This window comes from Saccostrea echinata, unplaced genomic scaffold (assembly GCF_033153115.1).
Source record: "Saccostrea echinata isolate AGI-Se365-2 ecotype Australia unplaced genomic scaffold, CSIRO_AGI_Sech_v1 ptg000056l, whole genome shotgun sequence".
Taxonomy (NCBI): domain Eukaryota; kingdom Metazoa; phylum Mollusca; class Bivalvia; order Ostreida; family Ostreidae; genus Saccostrea; species Saccostrea echinata.
The window spans coordinates 14,711,086-14,736,481 of record NW_026889805.1 but is presented as its reverse complement, the minus strand read 5'-3'; the positions used below and the strand labels follow the sequence as shown (position 1 = coordinate 14,736,481).

The following is a 25,396-nucleotide window of genomic DNA, read 5'->3' as shown; positions in this document are numbered from 1 at the left end:
TATCTATCTGCACTTCTTTGCATATTTGAAAAAATAAATGTATAGATTCTGTAACAATCTTTACTCAAGTTTTCTTGATGGTATCTGGACTTTTCGAACCTCGTAACGAGAAGATGAAGATACATTAGAGAATTGAGCACGAAAAAAAGTGATTCCTAAATAAGACCGATTTTTCTACGTCAGGCTAATTCGCTTTAGCAGAAATCTAACGATGGCCATATGCGTATTAATTCAATAAAGAAAATACGAAACCATGGCAATATCCCAATTGATAGTCATGCTTGGGGAATTAAATTGTTTCTCTTTTCGAATTACGAACCCAATCAATACAATTATCCGTGTATACAACTGTCTGAATGATACTAGGAATGGTGACGTCGGCTGCACAACCAATCAAAATATGACAGCGTTGATCTTTAATTAACCACTCTTGTTTTATAATTATCACATAGCTTCATTATATTGACAATAAATGCGCCAAAAATCACAAGAAGAAAGAAGGCAGTTCGATAAAAATTTGGTGCGTTTATTAGGTTTCTACACTCCTCCCATTTTGTACATTTAACGACTTCGACATACAGCGCATTTTGGTTTGTTGATTTCAAAGAAAACTAAATACAAAAAGACAAAATCTTTTCCTCATTATCCTTACTGTTGCCATTGATTTTCAAACATTTGCCAACAAAATGTCATAAAAGAATGTTTTTGAAAAACATATATACCATTTAGCTATCTGAAGTCATTGAAATGATAAGATAAAATTAGTTAGCTTGTAGTAATTCTATCCAGCATTCGCTCAAGACATGTTTGCCATTGAATTCTACGATTCAAAATTGATGGAAGTCATTAAAAAAAATGAAAACATATCTTTCAGACACTGGAAAAGTCCAACTTGCAGACATCAAACTTGTTCACCGGCGGGGTGCTGTGATGTTCTCTTGACATGGCTGAGCTGAATTTTGATCACAACATTCAGTTTGAATTTTCTCAGACACCAGTCACTAAACCAACAATCATGTATTGCACGGAACACAACCGCTCAATCGCATACCCTTCTTCTTTCAGTTTCCGGAAACATTTTTCGCTCTGTTCAGTGTTTAATCGTCAGTTTTTCAGTTCCGACGCCCAGACATGCTGCGGCCACCCTGTCCGTCCTTTTGACTTTTTATCGTTGTTTGTGATCGGGCTCGTAGATTCTGAACTGGAGCTATCAGAAGCGACCTGTAAACAAATGGGTGTGTAATTAGGAGAGTAAAGTTAATAAGCGAGATAAGTTGGTAAATGTATAAGAAATAAAAATCAGTTTTTGTAAGTGGGAATGTTGTGTCAGATGGTGGCATCATTATATCACACTTAAAACTGTCGTCTTAATTTTTATAATGCCTTCCTAATCTCGGTTATCGTTTCCTAAGGAGCAACATTGTCCCTAATTGACTTCTATCATACATGTCTCTCTCCAGAATTTCTTTGACCCAATGATTTTATCTTGAGGTATACTTCTTGGGTGATCTAAATTCTTGCAATATTAGAAAATATAAACCTGAGTATAAAATTAACTTATATTTAAAAAAAAATGACACAAATCCCAAAACAGTTTCAAAAAAGAAAAAAAAATGATTGCATGATTCAATTAAATATGTAAAAGAAAAACAGATGCTGGAACAAAATGATTGTTCTTTGGAAAAATATATAACTGGTTTTGGAATGCAATTTTTTCTGGAGGAGGAAAATGCTGGAAGGTTACCTTCTGTAAAAAAGCGTACATTGAACATAAAGGTAGATTAAACAAGGACGGAACAAGAAAAAAACTAATTATTGTCGAATAGTATTGAATTGATATAACTTTTAGGAGAGAGAAAATGAAAAGCATTAACAAATATGACTTTTTTTTATTGTGTTCTCTGCTTTCAACTTTCATTTCGTCATGCATTCTGCTACATGTAAATGAAAAATGAAAATACATAATTTGTGTACGAAACACTAAGTTTTAGATTTTTATTCAAGATTTAAAAGAATAAGATGCTGGGTCAATAACTGATAAAAACCAAAGCGCTAATTCTATATAGATGTAGAGGGGGTAAGGCTATCATTGTCTTATAGATGCAAAGATAACAGCTCAATTTTAAAAGCTTAAAAATATTGACTCTCGTCTATATCCACTTGGCTGGTGGTCTCTTAAGCGCCATTTATTAGAGTTCTTTAGACGTCTAGGTGTTCGAAACATTTTCGAAGATCATATCAGAAGTTTTGACAGACTTTTAATTATTTCTTCAACTGAGCGAGGTTTTAACGCCGAAAATAAAAGTCGTGAACAAGTGACGAAACCTCGCTGTTCATAGATTTCTCAGAGATCGCCATACTGTATGACATTTTATTTTACATTAAGGAAAAAGCAAGAATGGCATGAAATTGTGTAAGTTTAAAACGATAAAATTTTCACATTTGATAAACATACATCAATCATTTTCACTATCAAAATGTGTACTGTTTATCTGAACAATTGTTTTACGCGGCAAAGATTAGTTTCTCATTTAGACAAGACACGTTGAAATTCCAAGACACGTAGTAACGCAGCGGGCACTTTGCTGATATCCCTACGCCAAGCCTGATAACGCCCATATTAATGTTCAGTAAAAATTATAGCAACTAAAAATTCAATGACCTTCATAAAAATTATTTAAATAAAAAAGGAGGAAAAAGCAAAACATCCAAAAACATAATTGTAACAAAATTACAGGGCTATTTTAAACGATTGGTCCTTTTCTTGGGAGAAAGAAAAGGTTTTTTTCTTGTCCCCAAACTTTTTATGGGTTAGAAGGATATCCACTCACTTACAATTTCATGCAGGTGTGATAATTTTGGTATCAGTATCGCACTATCTCTTGTCCGATTCCACGGTTATGCAACTTCTAATTGCTTTATCAGCCTCCGAAACCAAAGAGTGTCTATAAAGGGCGATCAACGTGTCAGATTCAACCTCGAAAGATGAGTTCGAAGCGAAGACAGATTCATCGAAGACCTCCGCGAAGATTTTTATACAAGTAACGATAATTCATACTAAGAGCAAACTCGTGACTTTCTCTTTCTAAGACTTCATTCATAACCTAAATTTAAGCATTCGTCTTATCGAAATAGCGTGCGTATTGTTAATTCAGTGTGAGGCACATCTCTTTTTACAGTACTTATGTTCAGATTTATCTGTGTGTAAAATTGTAATTCATTCTCTGTGTATTATTTATGTAACCTTGCACTGCACGTGTTTCAATTTCCTTGAAAAGATCGCAATTAAATTTATGTTAATATTATCTTGCAATCTGTTTGAAGAAGACGGGGATATATATTTATGTGAAAAGAAATAGGCCTCCGTTACTTCATGTGTTATCAAAGGTCACGGGACAACGGAACTTTAGCATTCACAGAACAGATGGACAGATTTAGACTTAAAATTTTATACTCAATAGCTCCCAAAACATGGTCTTATAGAGCTCAACTCATAAATATATCGATGTCAATAAAGGGACTATCCATGTCACGGAAAGCCTAAATTCCAAACCAAGTCGTAAAAAGATAACAGCAATTAGTGTAATTCAAATTGATACATGTTAATTTTCTGGGGAATTTTCGGAAATAAAGAAAAAGTGAATAGGATGAGCAATTCAGTTGTAATCGAATTAAGTTATGATTTGCCGGAGGATAAATTTGATGTGCATGGAAAAGCGCCATCGATGGAAGTCAACAAGCATCCAGCGGGGACCGATTATTGAGGGAGCAATCACGCGATCGGACGCGGCTACCCGCCAATCACATGCACCATCTCCGCAAAGAAAGTACAACAGCAAAGAGAATTCTAATTCCCATTTTCCTGATGGAAAATTAATTTAACAGTGTTTAAATTGTTTTATTCAGTTAACTGTATACATATTATAGTCGCAAAGTGGTTGAATGAACAAAAAAATTGGGGGCGGTATGTTTAAAACAGAACTGATAAAATCTTGAAATAACAAACATATTCAAGATAATTGTACAATGTCAACAACAGTGCAATGATATAAATGTAACATTGTGTAACCATGATGTATGATGACTACTGTATAATATTAAGCGCTCGGAAGACCTTGATCAGTACCGGAACACTAAGTAAAGTTCCGGTAATGGAATCCTGTTCCCATGTCCAGTATTATCTATGTCAATGATACGGTAATTATTTGATCTTATTATCTAATTATCTCAAGAGTTCCTTAATTATGCACTGAGTGGAGATAAAGTGCCTCGAATACTGGTGATTATTGTGGTAAGAAGGCCATCCTTTGCTTTTCATGAGTTTCGAAGTGGTTTATGTTCAAAGTACTTGGGAATTAATAACTCCATCACTTTCGCAATGTAAATTTCATTATATTTAATATCTTCTTATAAGCATTTTAAACATGTGTTGATTTCTGGGAAAAAAAAACATGGTACAAAACATTAGGATAAAGCTGCAAGTATAAACTTAATCAGTAATGTAACTATTAAACAAATGAAACTGTGAAAGACGTCGTTTAAATTAGTCAAACATTTGTTTGAAATTTTTCTACAATGTGTAGACTAAATATTTTCTTTTTTAAAAGCGACAGTTTAATCAGAAGTCCCAGTCAATTTCTTTGTTCTCTCTTTCTCGTCTGTAGAAACTGATTGTAAAGGATTGAGAAGCAAATGGTTCCAAACGAATGAGTAAGATCTGGTGGATTTTGTCTGGACCAAAGCAAGTTCTATCAATCATATACAGAAATTATATGGCTTAACAAACTCGGAGAGACAGTTATGATTCTTCCTTACATACTTATCTTCTCCATTAAATCGAGCTAAAAGCTTCTCAGAACAACAGAGCGGAAGGAAGCTGTAGCCGAAACAAAGGGAGTTTCATTTCAGTTATCCTTTTAAAATGTCCAGCAAGCATTTCGAGCTTGATTTGTTTTACTTTCTAAAACATGTACGTATATTTCAGAATTTATTTCATGTATAGCCGACTTAATTACATATTATTATATAAAGTGATTAAATATGTCTGCTGGAGACCTATGATATTTATAACATTACTTTGTAAATCTATGGTATCGCAATAGGTCTTCACACTTTTAGTGGGTTATTATGCTTCAAAAGTCATAACTATGAGTTTCCACTTATATCAAAATTTCTTTATGTGCCGTAAATTGCTTTCAAATGTATGCGATAAACTTTGCATTTCTGACGAGTATTTTCAATTAGTGAGATCGTAATTCAGTCAGCCGGGGTTCCTTTCCACAAAATATTGTCCCGACAGGGAAACGCAATTTAGAAAAATGAGAGTTCCCCTCCCTCACCCTCCCACAATCTGCCTCCTGTAATTAGCACAAGGAAGTATGAGTTAATTGGTTTGGAAGTCGATTAAGCCTTTTTTAAGCATCTAAATGTGCATTTTTCTTTCAATTGTAATATTAATTTATAAAATAATTTAACACGAAGCGCATATTCAAAAGGTAACTATTTGAAAACATGTCTGTAATTGTTTTCTCGAAACCTAATATCAATAATATCTGTAATTGTTTTTTCGAAACTTAATATCTATAATTCGACAGAAATCAGAGAACAAAGATATTTTAGTACTCATATGTACATGTATATATGGCATTCTACATGTACAATACATTAAGATTTATTCACGAAGGATTATGGATTCCAAATGCTTGACCGCAAGAAACGGCTCAAGTGCTCAAAAAAAACCCATCCTAACGGCCACCGACAGGCAGGGGGCTATTAGCAGCTCTATGGGACCCCTTTATCTTTAATTTTCAGCCTCTTAACGAAATAGTCTGTCTAGCAAACGTACATAGTTTCCAAGTTTCCAATATACATCAATAAGCATTGCAGAATAGATTTAAGCACATTGTGACATTTTATTGAGAAATATGCTAATGTATGTACATGTATGTTGATACATATAGAAATTTTCTACCTTGTACTTTCTTTTTTGTTCTAAATTTATTAAATTTATTTATTTATTTATTTCTCTGAATTTCAGCAAGAACTCTTGTAATGGGCTTGTCGGCGTATAGTCTGAGGGTGTGAAACGATGCTAGATTTTGACATTATGAATACTTCTTGATAGAAAGACGCTCTTAAGGCGAATAAACACCACTTTTAAATAATTTTCTAATTTTTATCTGAGAAATATGCGATACTATATGTTTGAGTGAAAAGATTGACCATTTGATTATGATTTTACCGAGGGCTAAAATATACAAGCAAGGTCTCTTGTTTCGACTGTTTATGGTATTCATTAACACATGTTAATTCATCTGTAAATGTTTCACCTCATTGATCCACCAGAGGGTTAAGAATATCCTAAATTTATATTTTCTTTCTCTTAATGAATATTAGCTGTACATTGCCACAAGATTGGAAACAAGATATTATACTTTAGATGTGCTTTATTATTTCTGTAAGATTTGGCTCTTAGTGACCAGTAAATCTGTAAATCCCTATGCAGGAAAATGTTAATACGAGATAATATCTGCAATAAGATTTATGAACAACCCAAGTTTTCATAAAAAAATGTTTTATATATGTGTTCCCGCGGCTGGCGACCAAAATATTATCTACCTCATTATCACAGGCCAGTGCGAGGTTTTTTTCTTCGGTGAATCCCATGTCTTAAATTATTTTTTATGTATATATAAAAGTTGGCTGAGTTTATTTTTAATCTGAGTACTGCATGAAATGATAAACGGCGAGACACACCTATAGTCACATCCTTGAAATGATTCATGTTTTTTTCGTGTTTCTCCAACAAAAAATGTAAACAAAACTAAATCCGATACTTCTTAACATTTCCATTACAAGGCACATTTTGATCATTTTTATGTAATGAATGCAATCCAAATAATTAATATATTTATGAATTGTTAAATTCTATTTTTGAATATAATTTAATTTTGATATCTTGTAAAATATTCCTTTTGAGAAGAAATAGATGGACATATTGTGATGTTAATATACATAATTAGATTTATCATCATTCATACCTGTTCCTTTTGCTGTTTTTCTTGCTTTTCTTTTTTGTCATCTTTTTTCTTCGTCAGCTCAGCTTTGAATCCCTTTTCTGTAAGACTTGGGTCGTCTTTCGATAAAACGTCCATTAGATATGCTATATAACTTGTGGCTAGACGTAATGTTTTGATTTTGGATAATTTTGTATCTGATGGCACATTCGGTATACATCCCCTGAGTTGAGCGAAAGCTGTGTTAATGCTTTGAGTCCTTCTTCGTTCTTTTTTGTTTGCAGTAGTCCTTCGTTTTATACACCTGTCAAAACTTTGATAATAATGTTCGGAACCTCCGATGGAATGATAATCAGTGGGACTGGGGGTACACATGCCATATGATTCTGGAGAAACCGAAATATCCGAATGATGTCCATTAACTCCATTTAAAACCCAATTCTGAAAATAGGAGGCATCAGGACAGTGGTCCGGATAGCGCGCCATCTGTTGGTACTGGTAGAAATCATGGGACATGGGACCAGGGTGAGGGTATCCTGGGTGAGAATACCCCCCAACACTCAAACTCATGGCAGCAATTTTGATAACTTTCTCTTCAGTTTACAAATAAGATTTGGTTAAAACTATGATCTTAACACTCCCGTGACTGGAAGCAAGCCTCTAGAAGAAAAAAAAGCAACTTCCAGTATTAACCGTGTTTTGCTATCTTCAAACTATTTTGTTTTAAACTTATCATCTGTAATGCGACCTTTATTTACGTCTTGGCAGTGGTTTCCACGTTAAATTAGTATCAGCCAATCACATTGTTTGATTGCTTGCAGGGATGATGTTATCTGCGGATTCTCAGCTCTAGCCCCGCCCCCTGGAGGCTGAAGTGTATCGTAATCATGAGCGAATTGCTTTAACAATTCATAGAGCTATCGAACTAATTAATCTCAATTATTAATTCCTCCTTTAAAAAAAGTCTCAAAAAAGAATAAAATATCAATATGTTCTATTCATTTTGTCCTTTCACTAATTCGTGTAACAGAAAAAAAATTGAAAACAGAGAAATTTCACTTTTACCTACGAAATTAAACCAAACTCTTATTTGACACTAGGAAAAAGACATGTTAGTATATACAGTGATATCTGAAAACTGACCAAATATTTTCTGTGGATTTTCTAGTCATCTATCATGAATGTCTTTTCTGTGCAGAGCAAAAAACTTATGAATTACATGTCTCTGGTCTTGTTTGTTTGTTTGTTTTGAACACATTTTATTGACAACAATATTTCAGTGGGATCAGACACAACCTCTAATAACTTAGGTATTCTTCTCTGACAAAGAGGCAATGAGAAATATTATAAACAGACCCAATTTACAGTTTGAATTGAATTTCTGATAGTTTTCTTTTAAATGAATTATTCAATAAACCAAATATTTTAGATATTGGGCCTAATATAATGCGATTATTTTGTCAATTTCTCAAAAACCATGCATGTTGGGACTAAAGTTTAAGATATCTTTGGTGAGGACACTGATGATACATGTCTATGATGTAGCATTGTAAGACACAGAATCGGCATAAATTGGAATAGAATCTTCTTGCAAAAATTGAACCTCTAATTAAATAACACTTCTGTTAGTAAAGGTCACTTTTAAGAACAAATGATTTTTTTTTCAAACATCACGAAAATAACAACTTAAGTTTTGTTTATATGATTTTAATTTTTCAATCAAAATAATGTCCTATTGTGATAAAAAGTTGTATAGACTTGTAAGGATGATGGCAAAAAGATAGAATTTTGAACATGATAGAAAGTTTACAATTTCTTGATATTTTAGAAATTTGATATTTGTATCATTTACAATCAAAATAGGTCCAAAAATAAATACCAGTCTCCGCATCCAATTTTTTGTTTGTATCATTCTGCCTGCGGTAATACAAGTTTGACTGCATGCATTGTGTATATTTTCAAATTCTTCACTCTCTCCGAAATGAGTTTGAATATAAACATGACAGGTCTTCTGTAAAACAGTTGGATACCTGCGGATTTTTCTTGTATATTGAAATTTCTCGATTGCAGTTTATTACAGGCGTGACACCGGGTATATTCGGAAATGACTTCCCGTGTAGCGGGTTTCGCGCTGTGTACCGCATCTGACACGCGCTTCCTGAAACCAGTACACAGTAACAGCGCTACACGTGCCGTCACGCATTTCTGGCGATTAACCTTTTTAATTATTTAAGAAAATATTTACAAAAAATAGGAAACATTATCTCTTGTTTTAATTTTTTTCTAATAAAAATTCTGAAATAGACAGACATGAAAACTGAAGATTATGTAGTTTTCCAGTGTATTGTTAATTAGTTATGAATTTTTATAGCTTTATTTCTCAAAAGTAAGCATGTTAATTGATTGATGGGGGAAATCAAAATGAATCCTGACTGTTCTGATTTCCCTTTGTTCCTTGTAACAAGAAAAGTCGAGAAATAATGCAGAGAAAATTAAATAAGAAGATTTTATTAGTGTTTGGTAATTATTCAATAAAATCAAACAAACAAATAATGTAATGACCATTAAAGATGACACGTCTGTCGTGAAAATGTTCGCTCTGCCTTGAGCATATGTCGCGGAAGGGTTGGCCCGTTGTGGACTCGGATTTTCTCGAGGGACAAATTGCGTCAGGAAAGAGATTGCCACGGACGATGGATTCCCATCTATGGAGCAATAAACTTTGACATTCACATGCCAAGACGTAATGAGGCTCATCATGAGGAGAATTAAAAAGTGGTCACTTGTCCTCGATTCCATCAAATTTTAACCAATCAAAAACTGACACGGCTGGGATCGATTTGAATTTTTCGTCTCCAAAACCTGAATTTCAAAGTTAAATTTAATGAATAATTTTCCTTAAATCTATGTATAGTTATTCTTATGATCATTATTCAAAGATAATAAACAAAGGATTCTTTGTAAGAGCGCACGTGCGTGAAAGGCCAGCGAAAAATCAGTGGTCAATCATTATATTATACACTGTGATTAGCACGAAGCAGGAATCATTCGGTTTACGCTATCAAAGGTATCAATGATGCTACCAGCTGAGCTTGATATGTAAATCTTGATATGTTTTGCAAATACTATACGAACAATTACTCAGATGTTCCTATGTTTAAAAACAGATCAATCGCAAGAACCGCGTGATTCCACGTGCACACTTCTATCTGCAACATCATCATTGCGCAACACCATGCTTGTGATTATAGCGTAACTAATTGATTTATGAATAGATATAAATTCATGCGTGTACATTGGTCATTTTTAAAATTTTACGAATCCTTATTTTTTGGTCTGTTGTGACAAAATGTCACACAGTGGCAGAATTATTTTTGCACCAGCTCAACTTGACATAGCCTGGTCAACGATATTCACCTATCATAAAAATTGTGGAGAAGGAACGTACTATTACGCTTATAATAAGCAATTCATAAATATATTGATTAAAGACAGAAAAAGTTAAGTTTCCTCTGCGTCTTAAGGCTTTAGATCTGACAGATTTTGGAACACAAGCTTAATATGTCTCCGGCGATAAGGATTATAACATAAACATACCACCATTGATCTTTTGGTTTTTTAGTTTGGTAATGTAATTAATTGGATATTGCTTTGGGTAGTCGTTCTTGTAAACAATGCCCCGGAAGAGAGCGCTCCTCGTTAGCCACAGTTTCGCGCCAACAAAGCAAAGACGATGGATTTATTCCAAGTTTTACGACACTCGACGTCAAATATTCGGAAACGGCATCGTTAAGGAACCCTTGTTTATTCTACATACAAACAAATCCTCATATTCAATTTGCCAAAGACAAACGCACATCTGAAAGTACTTTGGTTCCGTTAAATTTATTTCTCTATTATTAAGAATTAAATTAGTTTTGGTGCCAAATTTATTTACATTATTCTTTTTCCGTCTAAATTTTTGCTATCGGACAAAGTTCGCGAGTGTCATCTCCTTCCGCGGGATGATTGTTATATTTCAAGATAATTACAGAAATATGGATAGACCAGGTTTTGTATATATGTTTGACGAAAGCATTGAAAGGGAATTAGAACTTACAAGAGGAAGTTATATAACATGTTCTTTCTTTGGAAACGGTTAAGAAAAGCATCATTTTCAATCCATATAATAGTCTATTATTTTTTTTTGTCACTGGATGAGTAAGTAGACTAATGAATCAACATCTAGTTACATTTATATTAATTAATTCACGCTTCCCTTTTTTAATGTCTGGAAGACATTTGTTTATAAACAGATAAGATCTGAACACCAATACGGCACACGTGGACAAATGAGAAAACAAACACATGTATCACGGAAAACACACGAGTAACGTAAGTGATCGATTGACAGATATGCCTACAACTGGTCTTCAAAAAAGTTCTACAACTCGTATGTTATCCATTGACCTATAATATATCGGTACTGTTAAAATAAACCGTTTCTTTTGTATAAAATTTTCACATCAGAGCATTTGTAAGTAATGGATATTAAGGTTCAAGAATAAGGTCATATTAGGGGTGGAATACCTTAAATTATTTCATTTGTCGAGAAAACTTCGAATTAGCCTTTTCTACAAATGTACACGTTAGTGGAGATGTAGCTGTATGACAACATGTCATTTACAGCGACCTCTAAGGGCCTGCCAAAAAAAAAAAATTCAGAATACAGTATTCTGCAAAATGAGCACATCAAACACATACAGTATTCTGCAAAATGAGCATATCAAACACATACATGTACTACTTATTTTTTTTTCGGGATGAGAATTGTTATGTAATTATATGGTGGTGATGATTAACGGAATAGCATATTGCCCGTGGACATGCGCACAACGTCGTCATCAGATAATAGAAACCATTGCGATATCATCAACAAAAAACAACATTATACAACAAGTATCTAATTTAGAGAATTAAATATGCATTGCACAGCCGTCCGTAAATACATATGTAACGTTATCATGGCCGACTGAACATCAAAGGAGACTAGATTACGGTAGATGAAACCAAAACTATCGTACCATTACAAATCTCGCTATCCATTCGGATCGTGAGATTTAAAAAGAGTAAACTGTAAATGTCTATAGGTGAGGTCCAAGCCAAGTAAAATAACTGAACTATAGGAAATACATGTATATAGAATATAAAATTTACTACAGCTCAAGTCAACTTTTAATTGTCTTTAGTCCAGAAGCTGGTAAATTAGCGTAACATTCTAGGACTAATAATACTTACATGTATCTTCCTCGTGAAATACATGGTGTTTCAAAATTGTCTCGATTTTAAGTAAAAAGCATACATCATATACAAGTTTATTATGTACATCATTTGCAAAACATTTTCATCATATAAAATCATGAACATGATGCAAAAGTTTTTAATAAAAACTTTCAAATTCTCTTGCGAGTACAAGTTTAACAAATGTCAGTGGTATCCTCACTGGCACTAAAGACCGCTAAAGTTCCATTCCTGGACTTTGAAAACCAGTTCATCATCCTTTGAATATATATCTCCGAGGAGCAAATTTAAAAAGAATGTGGCCAGAACACACTTGTGGATCACTTCTTTGGAGGTGGTCTGAAAATAAACATTGGTAAAAAAATTACCATGACTCTAATTTTTGCTGAAGAAAAACATTTTTTAGAAGTAGAAGGATCTTGAGCTAAGGAAATTCTGGTTAGTGACATATTCTGTGTATAATATGACCTATATATATACAAGGCTATAGCAGTTCTAGCATAAGCTTTATCTTCATGTGAGAAATGTTACAAGACAACTGTTGCTCACAATATACCGTCTATATGAAGTTTTAATCTTCATGATTATAAAGGGCCATTATTTTTATGTGAATATATATTTTCAATTACAATTACAATTTACAAATGAAGTTTCTTATTACACACTGCATATGGTTGGAATAAATTACATTCTTTTCCACACAATTTAAACAAATTACTAAGTTTGGAAGAATATATATTTTTAAAATAATAACAATAGATGGAGCCAACTTTAAAATAATGTTTGTTTGCCCTCTCCAGACTCAGGATGAAAAAATTGGGTCAGTAGGTAGGTGAGAAATTTTTTCCCCCCAGAAAATTTCAATGCTGAATTTTCAAAATATATTTTCCATAATGCATGAAAAAAAAATTGCTTCCTGGAGGTTAAAAAAAGTTTTGAGTTGGGCCATTTTAGCCAGTCAGTTGGGAGAGGGCAACCAAACAATTTTTTAAAGATGGCCTGGTGCTAATACTTTTAATTACATTTTTTTTTATTTTTTGAGGCACAGCAATTTGTGCAAGAATGAGACAATTAATAGTGATTTTAATAATGAAGGGTGCAATATAAGCTCTTGTCCACTCATCCTGGACGAGTGAAAATCGACTGTGGACAAGTACTGTAGATCACCAAAGATTCCCGAGACCTTATTTTCGCGAGATTGTCATTTTTTTTTATAAGCGTGACACAATTTTCGCGAATTAAATTTTTATGTTACAAAATCTTTACTTATACAAAACAAGAGGCCCATGGGCCACAATGCTCACCTGAGTTACTTTGGCACTGCTGTTCTTTACAAGACCTCCCCTTTGTAATATTTATTGCGGCCCCGCCCTACCCCCAGGGGCCATAAATTGAAGAATTTAGAATCTACACTACCCAAGGATGCTTCCACATAAGTTTCAGCTTTTCTGGCCCAGTGGTTCATGAGAAGAAGATTTTTAAATATTTTTCTTATATATTTCAATGTAAAACTTGGATTCCCTATTGTGGCCCCGCCCTACCCCCGGGGGCTATGATTTGAACAATTTGGAATCTACACTACCCAAGGATGCTTCCACATAAGTTTCAGCTTTTCTGGCCCAGTGGTTCATGAGAAGAAGATTTTTAAATATTTTTCTTATATATTTCAATGTAAAACTTGGATTCCCTATTGTGGCCCCGCCCTACCCCCGGGGGCTATGATTTGAACAATTTGGAATCTACACTACCCAAGGATGCTTCCACATAAGTTTCAGCTTTTCTGGCCCAGTGGTTCTTGAGAAGAAGATTTTTTAATGACCCCACCCAATTTTTGTCTTTTCTTGATTATCTCCCTTTGTAAGGGGGATTGGCCCTTCATTTAAAAATTTAAACTCCCCTTCACCCAAGGATGCTCTGTACCAACTTTGGTTAAAATTGGTTCAGTGGTTCTTGAGAAGAAGTTGAAAATGCGAAAAGTTTACAGACGGACAGACAGACAGACAGACGGATGGACGCCGGACAACAGGTGATCAGAAAAGCTCACTTGAGCTTTCAGCTCAGGTGAGCTAAAAATGAGAATTAAATTTTCGTGCACAAATTGTCTCACGTAATTACGTGAAAATAAAGTTCTTGCAAATAAAACATGATTTACAGTAGATGTCATGATCTGATTGTTCCGGTTGAGATTTAAAATTTTTGGCATGATGATATTCTTCTGTTTATATCCGGTGATGATTAAAAGAAAGTGAAACAAAGTGCTTCCAGATTTGACAAGAGACTTAGAGTCTGAAGTAAAACAAATATCATAAGTACATCACACTCAGTTTGAGAGGAAATCTAAAACAAGCTTTAAATTTTCTTTATTTCTTTGCAGAAAGCAAGCTTTATAAGGGACAAGTAAATTCATCATTGAGAGACAAGTGGGTTTGATTTCATACTCAATGCCTGGGAAGAGTGGTCCCTGAATATTTTTCTCATCCTATAATTTTAAATTTACAATGTATATTAACAAAGCCTAAGAAGTAATCAATTGAGTTAAGTGCTCATATGGTCCTGATGATAAAACATGAACTACTCCCTCAGCTGACCACCATTTTGAAAGCTACCTGTATACTCCTACTACTACTGCATGGTCTCTTTCATAGGGCTCCAGTGTCAGCTGTTCCTGGGGCTTGATTTTCTCCCCTCTTAGTTTGTTGATTTCTCCAGCAAATACAGCCTCAGGTTCAGCAGTAGAATCAACACAGTTTGCCTGTAGTTAATATAATGACAGCTATACAAGAAAGGTAACTCTTTCATAATCATTTTATTCCTAAAAGTTTACTTTTGCAACACCAAGTATCAATCAGTTTAAAATTTTAGACAGTGACCATAGATTAATACTATTAGAATTTATGAATGAAGTTTTAAGAACAGTGTTTACCTTTATGGATATTACAATATGACCATTGTTTTTGAGGAAGTGATGTGCATTAATAGCAACAATTCTGGCTTGATCAGGCTGTGCAACATCAGCAAATATTGTGTCCACCATACCTAAATAAAGTACAATCATAATTAAAATGCCATCATGTATTGTTTAACTTTTAAAACTTTATTATTGTTCAGAGTTTCCGAAAACCAAATATTTCTATCAGTCATTCGGACTGATGACTTAATGTGTCAGAAGCAAATTCTATCAGTCCGAATAAACTTCATGATGTAATTCAAAAGAAAATGGCATTAGTTTATAGTACTCAAATTGAGTGTGTAAATCTTTTTGCGGATCATTACAACACCGATTGTGAGACCACTGGTATGCAATTAAAAAGTTCAAGCACTAGCCCACAGGCTAGTTACAGCAATATAGTCACTAGCCCAAAGTAAGGGGGGGGGGGGGGGGAGAGTAACAACTGATATGAAAAAAAAACATAGTTTAATGTTGAAAAAGTAGGGTCTTAAGGTCATTCTTTTTAAAATTATTAGTATTAAAATTATTAGTTTAATTCTCACTTGTAAAATTTATAAATTAATAATTAAAGTGAATTCAAATAAATTATCTTCCCTTTTTCTGGGCATTGCACTAGCTCATCTAAACTGAAGAGAAAATCTTTTTTTTCATCTTTAATCAGTAAATACATTGGAACTATATTTTATGTAAATCACATAACACTTCTCTTTCAGTTGATTGAGTGATCGTAAATAATGTAACGAGATATCTGCATGTGTTTACCATAAACCGATGAATGGAGGAAAGTTAGGTTAGGAAAAACGATCGTTTTTGGAAGTAAATAAGTCAGGTACTATTGCAAAATGGATAAGATTAGGGAGATTTACAAACAATACGAGCATGCTGCCTGGAAATTTTTCATTCATTGGGAATTTAATTGCAAAGAATGAGTGAAAATACCAGTAGTGCTTTTCATGTATCACATTGACAGTTTTAACTTTTACTAGCCCAAGGGGCTATCTTCATGCAGAAAACTACTAGCCCGACCCCAAAATATGGTAGCCCCGAGTGTCGAGCGATGCTAATTGCACACCCCTGGAGACATCGCAATAGATCAGAGTACAATTAATTAGAATATTAAATCTAACTGTGTCTCAAGACAACCCTTCGATCCCAACAATCAGTCACGCGGACTGGTAATATAGCGAATTGCATCGGACATTTCGATTTTCTATCGGTTTTGCCGGTAGGACCAATGGTTTTCGGAAACTCTGTTGTTGAGAAATCCTTACCAACTAGCATTCTGTATTTGTGTGGGTGTCTTGCATCTTCAATGATAGGGATAATATTTGTCCTTTTCTTTGCCACATTAATCAGATCTCTACCACTTCTGTGTGAAAATTCTACAGCATACACCAAACCTTCCTGTAAATTACATATGACAATATTAAAGTTCTTTTTTCTTCAATCATTCCTATTTTGAACAGGATATGTTTGCTAGGCACAAATAAGTCTAAGCATGTCATTCATATTTTGAACAGGATATGTTTGCTAGGCACAGATACGTCCAAGCATGACCCAGTTGAAAATGGTACAAAGGTGACCAAACTAGAGCTGCCATGAGGGGACATATAATAAAACACACATACCGAAGTGCCTGGGAACAACAATTTTGATTCATTATAAACATAATTCATTATATCTGTTCAGTTCACAACATATTTTAAAACTAATGAGAATGAAAATCACTTTGCTGTAAAGCATAAATTCATTACCGGTATATGTGTGTTCACTATAACCATGTTTACTGTATATACCTCCCTATTACACATTCAAAACAATTCGTTTGCACATGAAAAAGCAGTTCTGCATGTTCTTTACTACATAAGTACACCTGTACTTCTTAATTGTCAGTCAGAGACCCACAATATTGTACTTACGGGTCCAACAATATCGGAAACATGACTAACAGTAGTCCCTGAAGCTGCCCCTAAGTATAGGACCTTGGCTCCAGGTTTCATGTATATTTTTTCTACACCTCCTAGAATGGCTGCTGCTAACTTTGATCTAAAGGGATTCCATGCTCTGTATTCTATCTTCTTTTCTCCTTCCTAAGTGAATACAATTCAGAAAGCATTAACTTTCAAATGATTAGGCCCAAAGAAGGATAATCAACGAGAAAATGAGTGCCTGGTGTTAAAGACATTAAGCCTACTGGTAAGTAAAGCACATCATTTTAGTAATTCCTAGCTGAAAAAATACCCTACTAAAAGTTTCATTTGTGTATCAGGTACACACAATATAACTTCTTTATGGAAGAAGAAGAAGGCGTTCTTCTTTCATCTTTTTGTAAAATTATAACACAAACCTCTACAACAATCTTTTTCTCTCCATAAACTGTTTCTCCAGGGACCATATTTAATGTAACTAGAGCATCTTCTTTACCACGAGCAATGAATACACCTAAAATATGAAGTTTAATCACTGTACAATGCCTGCTATATAAATTAATACAAATTACCCATACTTACGAGTTAGATACATTTTACTCTATGTCATGCTTCAAACAAAATGTACCTTCATGTCTGTGGGGCTCAACTGCGACACTCTTTCCACCCCTGAATCCCCCTCTACCTAGAAATAGTTCATTTGTCAATTAATTTTATTCCTCACTATTAAAACTCGTCAAATTACAATAACATCACTTGCCATTATTTGTTTAAATGCATGGATTGACAGTCTTTTTAAAATCTATTTATATCTTATACATACCACCTCCTCTGCCTCCCCTTCCTGCAATGAAAATAATTCATATTCTGATACAGTGTACATCTTAAAAATAAAACTTCTAAATTCTTAAACCTTATACTGGGATTCCTTAGTTAGCCAAGGGAACAATAAGAACCTTGAATTATCATAAGCTCAGTATTGAAGTTTGCATAACAATTATATTGAGCTTTTATTATACATGTAGTTTTTTTTTTCTCAGTGCTTCTAGATTTAAAAAAAAGTTGTTTTTAATTTTAAACAATTTTCTTACTGTGTTTTCATTACATTCTGATAACAAGAGGTCCAAGGGCCTTAATGGTCACCTGAGTACAATACAACAATTTAGAGGATCCATAAACTGATAAATGAAGCTTTGTTGCCCAACAGCAAGAAAAATAGTATGATTAGCATCAACAAAATAATTGGTCTAGTATCTATTTGCCCCCCCCCCCCTCCCCCCATTTATCACTATTCCCATGCAGACTATTAACAAAATGTCTATTATTTAACCCCATATTATTCCTTCTCACAATGGCCTCTCTTGGCCTTTGAAGAACATTTAAGAAGATAAGTTATTTTTGTCTCATTTTGCTTCATCTATTATTTCCAAGTCATTAAAACTATGAAAGTACTTCTTTATTATACAATAAATTTTCTTGCATAATTCTCTTATTCTATTAAGCTTTCAAATACATTATGTGCATTGATTAATTATCAAAGGTGAATGGCAAAGGGGAATAACTCTGCTCAGTAGAAATACAAGTTAATAGAGCCCTGGCCAGGACCAGAAACTTGACTAAATGGTCCAGGTGTTCAAAATTCTGGTAAAAATACCCTTGCATATTAAAACTTTTACTCTGTTTGCCTTGAACATCCAGAGAAGCATAGAAGATTTTCAAAGAAATGCATTTTCACCATATTATTAAATAAATAAAGCCCCATCCTTACGCCAGAACATCTGACCCATTGGCCACGAACTCACAATTCTGGAAGAAGCACCCTTTCTCATCATAACTATACACTTGTTTCTTTAGTTTATAACCAGTAGTAGATGAAAAATTTTGAAAGAAATTATGCATTTTCACTATATACATGTAATCAATAGAGCTCTCTCCCCCCCCCCCCCCCCTTCACCAGAACCCCTGACCCAGGGGCCATGAATTTCACAATTTTTGAAGAGGCATTCTTCCTTATCATAACCATGCACTTCCTATGTTTGAAAAATACCTTGGAGCAGAGAAGGAGACTTTGAAAGAATTCATGCCTTTTCCCTATATAATCAATAGAGCCCCACCCTACACCAGAACCCCTGACCCTGGGGCCATGAAATTCACAATTTTGGAAGAGGCATTCTTGCTTATCATAACTATGTACTTAGTTACTTTATTTAATACTCAGGAGCAGAGAAGAAGATTTTCAAAGAATTCATGCATTTTCACTATATAATCAATAGAGCCCCGCCCTAACACCAGAACCCCTGACCCTGGGGCCATGAATTTCACAATTTTGGAAGAGGCACTCTTGCTCTTCATAACTATGTACTAAGTTAGTTTATTTAATACCCAGGAGCAGAGAAAAGGGTTTTCAAAGAATTTCTGCAATTCTACCATATAATCAATAGAGCCCCGCCCTAACACCAGAACCCCTGACCCAGGGGCCATGAAATTCACAAATTTGGAAGAGGCATTCTTGCTCATCATAACTATGTACTAAGTTACTTTATTTAATACCAAGGAGAGAGAAGAAGATTTTCAAAGAATTAATGCATCTTCACTATATATTCAATAGAGCTCCACCCTAACACCAGAACCCCTGACCCAGGGGCCATGAAATTCATAAATTTGGAAGAGGCATTCTTGCTCATCATAACTATGTACTAAGTTACTTTATTTAATATCCAGGAGCAGAGAAGAAGATTTTCAAAGAATTAATGCCTTTTCCCTATATAATCAATAGAGCCCCGCCCTAACACCAGAACCCCTGACCCTGGGGCCATGAATTTCACAATTTTGGAAGAGGCACTCTTGCTCTTCATAACTATGTACTTAGTTAGTTTATTTAATACCCAGGAGCAGAGAAGAAGATTTTCAAAGAAATAATGCACTTTCACTATATGATCTATATAGCCCCACCCTAGCACCAGAACCCCTGACCCTGGGGCCATGAATTTCACAATTTTGGTAGAGGGCTCAATGCTTATTACTATGATGCCAACAGTTTGACTGCTTGATGTCCAGGAGTAAAGAAGAAGATTTTTAAAGATTGAATTATTTTCAGTGGTTTTAGCCCCACCCCTCAGGCCCCAGGGGGGCAGGGACCATGAAATTCACAATTTTTGTTCCCCTTAACCCATAGATGCTTTCTAGATGTTGAAATTGGTTGAGCTGTTTCAGAGAAGAAGCTAAAAATGTTCAAATGTTAACACACAACGCACACCGCACGCCGACGGACGAGAACAGATAGCAATAGGTCACCTGAGTGACTCAGGTGACCTAAAAAAGGACCTTGATATCTTAAAATTCTAATCCTTTGGATACTAGTAAATGTACTTCAGTACACTTAATTTCTGCACAATTATAGCCTAATTGCTTAAAGAATAAAATCTACATTATATCATATGGACAATCAAACCAAAAATGTGCAAATCAAGCTTGCTTGACCCTGACTCATGCTCATGGGAGCCTACATCCAAACATGTTTCAACCTGCGAATAACACCACCAAAACATGGGACAAAATTGAGAGTTGACCTTTGACAATGACCTGGCATTACTGGAAGATGCAGAACTTGATAAGACAAGGATGCAATCATGAACAGAAATGTCAGTGCCTTCTTGCAATATAAAAGTATACACAAAATGATTGTATATTAAAATAATATTTACTAAAGTCAAGTATTTATCAATAATCTTTTTGCATCCTGCACCATGATTTATTTATTGATTATATAATCAAACATCTTATAACTTCAGTATGGCTACTGTTCTTGTATATAATTTAGAAATCATTTCACTTTACACATTCACAGACATACCTCCTCCTCTTCCGCCTCTGCCTCCACCACCTCGACCCCCAAATCCTCCTCCCCTCCCACCGCCACCTCGACCCCCAAATCCTCCTCTTCCTCCTCTCCCTCCTCTGTCTCCTCCCCTTCCACGACCACCTCCTCGGCCTCTAGGTGTGAAATCTAAGAAAAATGTCAATTATTACTGAAATTCTAAACCAAATTCCATACTGCTTTGAATATTAAACAAATTCATCACAAAAAAATAGTATAACCATGATTACAGTGAAAAGATACACTTTTCATCAAACACATAAATTGTGATATGTACCGTGATGCACCGACATGAAATGTCACATATTTTTGACCCCATAAAATGGGATATGGTGGGACACAATTCATGAGAAATCAAGATTTGTCCTGTATTTTGGTTTGTTTTATCAGAAACTGCCATTTTGTTTTAGGGTTGAACACCCAATGATGGAACTGTATGATGCCATAGTAGTATTTTGGAACATGGTACTTTTTAAACGATACCTGGATCTATCAACATATTTGATAGAACCAATGTGGTTTCAGTACGTTATATAGATGTCTTTATTACTTCCATTTTTATCTAATCTTTTAAAATAAAAATTAAGAAAATAACAGGTAAATATATTGAAATCTAATATATCAAATTGTGTGCAATATGGCTTAGGCCTGAGTATCGCAAGCTACCTAATGATACGATACATATCACGATATGGTCATGGGATACAACTTGTATCATGATACAGCTGTCAACAATTGAATTAACCATTTATATCTTAACATATTATTCTTTGCTATCCTCCACAGTTACAGAAAATATAAAAAGAATATCTTGATACCCCTGTCCAAAGTTAATAAAAGGTGGATTTATAGTCTTGACATTGTATTTTTTCTTTGCTACCTTTTTTTCAGCCATTTTAAAACTCTAAAATTTGTTAGGTTGTAGGTAAAAGTTTCAAGCAAAACAATTAAGAAATAAACAACAATGTTAAAAAGTTCTCTGGGAAATGAACTTGGTTGGTCACGTGATCAAATCCTGTGAAGCCCGAAGGGCTTCTCAGAAGATTTGATCACGTACCAACCAAGTTCATTTCCCAGTGAACTTTTTAACATTGTTGTTTATTACTTTTATTTACATTTGAGACGAATATTCTGAGTAGAACTGCATTTATTACACAAACGGCCCGCCGTATTGCTATGTTGTGACGCGCAATGACCTAGAAGCTGTTTGTTCTTCAGAGTTCGCCTCGCTCCAACATTTGAATATTTACATGGATGTTAAGCCGTTCAGTTCAGGAAATAACTGTTCGTAATGAAAAAACAATGATCGCTACTGAGAATAATCTTACTATTATTGTATGAGTTCTTTATATATGAAGTCAAAAGCGGTGGTATATCGTCTTCAGTTTACATACCTTCAAAGGAATTTCGGGTTAAAAAGGTAAGCGTGATTTTAGGCTAATTAGAAACATTCTTCACACCGAAGAAAGATATAATGATCATTTGTTGAACAAAAAAAATATATGTTTCAATAATTTTATCCTTTTCATCGCTTTAACGGCTCAGAAGTTCCGAAACAGTGTCACTGTGACAGAAATATGTAGACAAGATATCGTCTTGCTGTGTGATTCGGTCACGCATGACCTCTGACCCCCTAATAAGTTCATACAGAATTGAACATATTTCCTCTTCAATAGGTTCATCTAAGAAAAATATTTGCAAATGTAAATAATGAAAATTATCTTGTACTGTATCACAGTACATACACAGTGATTGGGAAGGGCTTGCGCCACGCACCATAGTCCCATTAAAGTGAAAATTGGCTGATTAAATCAATCATTGGTAGCGCCAAGGTGCGCATTCAAATTTTAGCGATGTTAGTTGGAAATATATTGCGTACGACTTTCTTGCTTGTTTTACTTTCATTTTAAATGCAGTCATTTTAACACAACAAAGCTCATTGGTTAAAACGTGGCAAAAACTGCTACCTGTTACATGAAGCGCTTTATTTAGGACAACAAAGGTACATTAACTCACTCATTTCCAATGTTTAATTGAAATTTTGACGTTATTGATCCAAAATACAAGAAAATTATATTGTTTAAATGTGCTATACTGCATACGTGAAAAATAAAATTTGGTTAATGAAAAAAACGTGTTTCTTTTCATATTTGACGTTTGTTTGTCATTTTGTTTTTTTCTTAAAATGGCCCATCAGAATATATAGATGGCCCATTCATTTTCAAAATGGCCCATTAAAAACTTTGACAGGTGCGCCATAGTCCCATTGACCTTGATGGTCTTCCTAATCACTGCATACATGGCAATATGATACACGTATCGTCCTTGGGATCAATATGATCGATGTATTGCTGTATCATTACACCTCTAATATGGTTAGATTCAGAATTATGACTAGTTTGACATGAACCATTTCTTATGGTTGCCAAAACTCATGTTGTTTATGGCGACACTAGAAGACAACACTATAAAAAGTGCAGGAAAGTGATCAGTATAATTTTCTAGCATTCTAGTATGTAATGTAATCATAAATAAAAACAAAACAGAATTAGTCATGTCCAAGTACACATTATTGAAATTTGTACTTCTCAATTATTACTTTGTATTAGTTAGCATGCCCTAACAACAAGTTGTAAAATATTCAATCTTTAACTCAAATGCATTTATTACATAAAGGAGAGGATATTGGTACTGGTATTAAAAGAAATATTTTACTGATAATTTTGAAACAAGTATTTGGTACGTAAAAGTGTACCTCAGTCCCGAAGAAGGCTGTGTAAAACTTTCAGATTGCCACGGTTTGTAAGAGTTATTAAAATCATAAAATACATTCGATTCATCACAAATTTAATATACTTCTATGTTCTGTTATGCTGTGTAAGTGGAAGCCAAGAATTTATCTGCAAAATATGGGACATTTAAACATCAGATTTTTGTGGCAGGCCTAACTTCTAAAATCAGGTCCCTGCTAAAATTTACTGTGTATCGGTTTTCCTCTGTAATTTTTATGGCATTATGATCTTTAGTGAACTGCAATTGATAAAAAGCTCTTTGATAAGAAAATCAAGGGAATTTTAGTTCTCGAATTCAAACTGTCGTTATAAAAGTATTACCTGGTCTTCCCATGTTTGCAAAAAGTGAGACCCACGTGTGTTTGGTTTCAAAATTTTCCCATAAATCCTCACTTTCCAAACTTCCGTTATTTGACCAAGAAATTAAATCTCGAGCCCGATTTCTCCTGGATAAGAGACATAAATTATTTACGTATGATACTATCCGTGGTTAGTTTAACACAGTGTCAATCTAAAATGGTTCATATAATTTAGCTTAATCATATCTAGTTATTTTTTTTCTTATATGAACTTTACATTAAAAAAAAATTTATAAATTAATAAACAAACAAACAGTCTGTGAACAGAGATGTTAAAAAATATTTATACTTCTCTGTTCAATATTTGTTTGTATAGTTGAATATCAATGCAATCCGGCACATTTTTCATTAAAGCCAATTTTGGGAATTCTCCAAAGTAAATTCATGTAAGTGTTAAAAATAAACAGCATTTATTATCCATTCGATCGTCAAACTTTGTCGAAAAAGTCTTCTCTGTCTTCTGTATATCAAGAAATGACGATTGGCACCCCCATTTTATTTCCACAAAAACACAATAAACTTGCAATGAAATGATATGAATGTCGATATTACGGAGCATGTCATTCAGATATATTTGAGAACTTTTGTGTATTTCAATCATTGTATTATCATGATTATTAGAAACGTTGTTTCTTTCTTCTATCAAGAAGTTCCAACCCGTTTCACAGAAAAGTGAATGTTTCTAGAGAAGCTCTTGACATGTTACGTTTCTAGTAGCACATATATATACATATTTATTTGAAATACATGTGTTATTCAATTGGTGTATATCATCAGTATTTTTAGTTGGGCTACGGTTGGTGTATCTGTCTGTCACATATTTTTCTGTTATAATTTTTGAACGGATTTAGACACATGTATTGCCTTTGATCCATATTGAAATGTGTCACTATCTTTACTCAAGGTCATATATCTTACATGTCAAGATCACTAGACAATGAGATACTGATATCATCTGAGGGTGTTACCCTGGACAATGAGATATTAATATCGTCTGAGGGGTATAACCCTGGATAATGAGATACTGATATCGTCGGAGGGTATTACCCTGGACAATGAAATACTGATATCGTCTGAGCGGTATAACCCTGGACAATGAGATATTGATATTGTCTGAGGGATATAACCCTGGAACCTCTGGTCGAAATGAATTAAAACTCAGTGTTTTGTTGCTGATTCAAGAGTGTCATGAAC

The 25,396-nt window shown here is 34.2% G+C and overlaps 2 protein-coding genes across 2 annotated transcripts; both read right to left on the bottom strand.

Moving 5' to 3' along the window:
* Nucleotides 1–505: 505 nt before the first annotated feature.
* LOC133173283 (heart- and neural crest derivatives-expressed protein 2-like) lies at nt 506–7,668 on the bottom strand. The gene is made up of 2 exons (XM_061308269.1): nt 7,041–7,668; nt 506–1,221 (listed from the first exon to the last, which is right to left on the bottom strand). Exons 1-2 carry the CDS (start codon nt 7,584–7,586, stop codon nt 1,105–1,107), a joined length of 663 nt encoding a protein of 220 aa, XP_061164253.1. The 5' UTR covers nt 7,587–7,668; the 3' UTR covers nt 506–1,104.
* Nucleotides 7,669–12,356: 4,688 nt separating this feature from the next.
* Nucleotides 12,357–24,217, bottom strand: LOC133173818 (rRNA 2'-O-methyltransferase fibrillarin-like). Its single transcript, XM_061308866.1, has 10 exons — nt 24,165–24,217; nt 21,028–21,180; nt 17,998–18,018; nt 17,803–17,859; nt 17,594–17,688; nt 17,166–17,336; nt 16,518–16,650; nt 15,220–15,332; nt 14,903–15,048; nt 12,357–12,635 (listed from the first exon to the last, which is right to left on the bottom strand). Exons 1-10 carry the CDS (start codon nt 24,175–24,177, stop codon nt 12,617–12,619), a joined length of 921 nt encoding a protein of 306 aa, XP_061164850.1. The 5' UTR covers nt 24,178–24,217; the 3' UTR covers nt 12,357–12,616.
* Between the last annotated feature and the right edge of the window lie 1,179 nt (nt 24,218–25,396).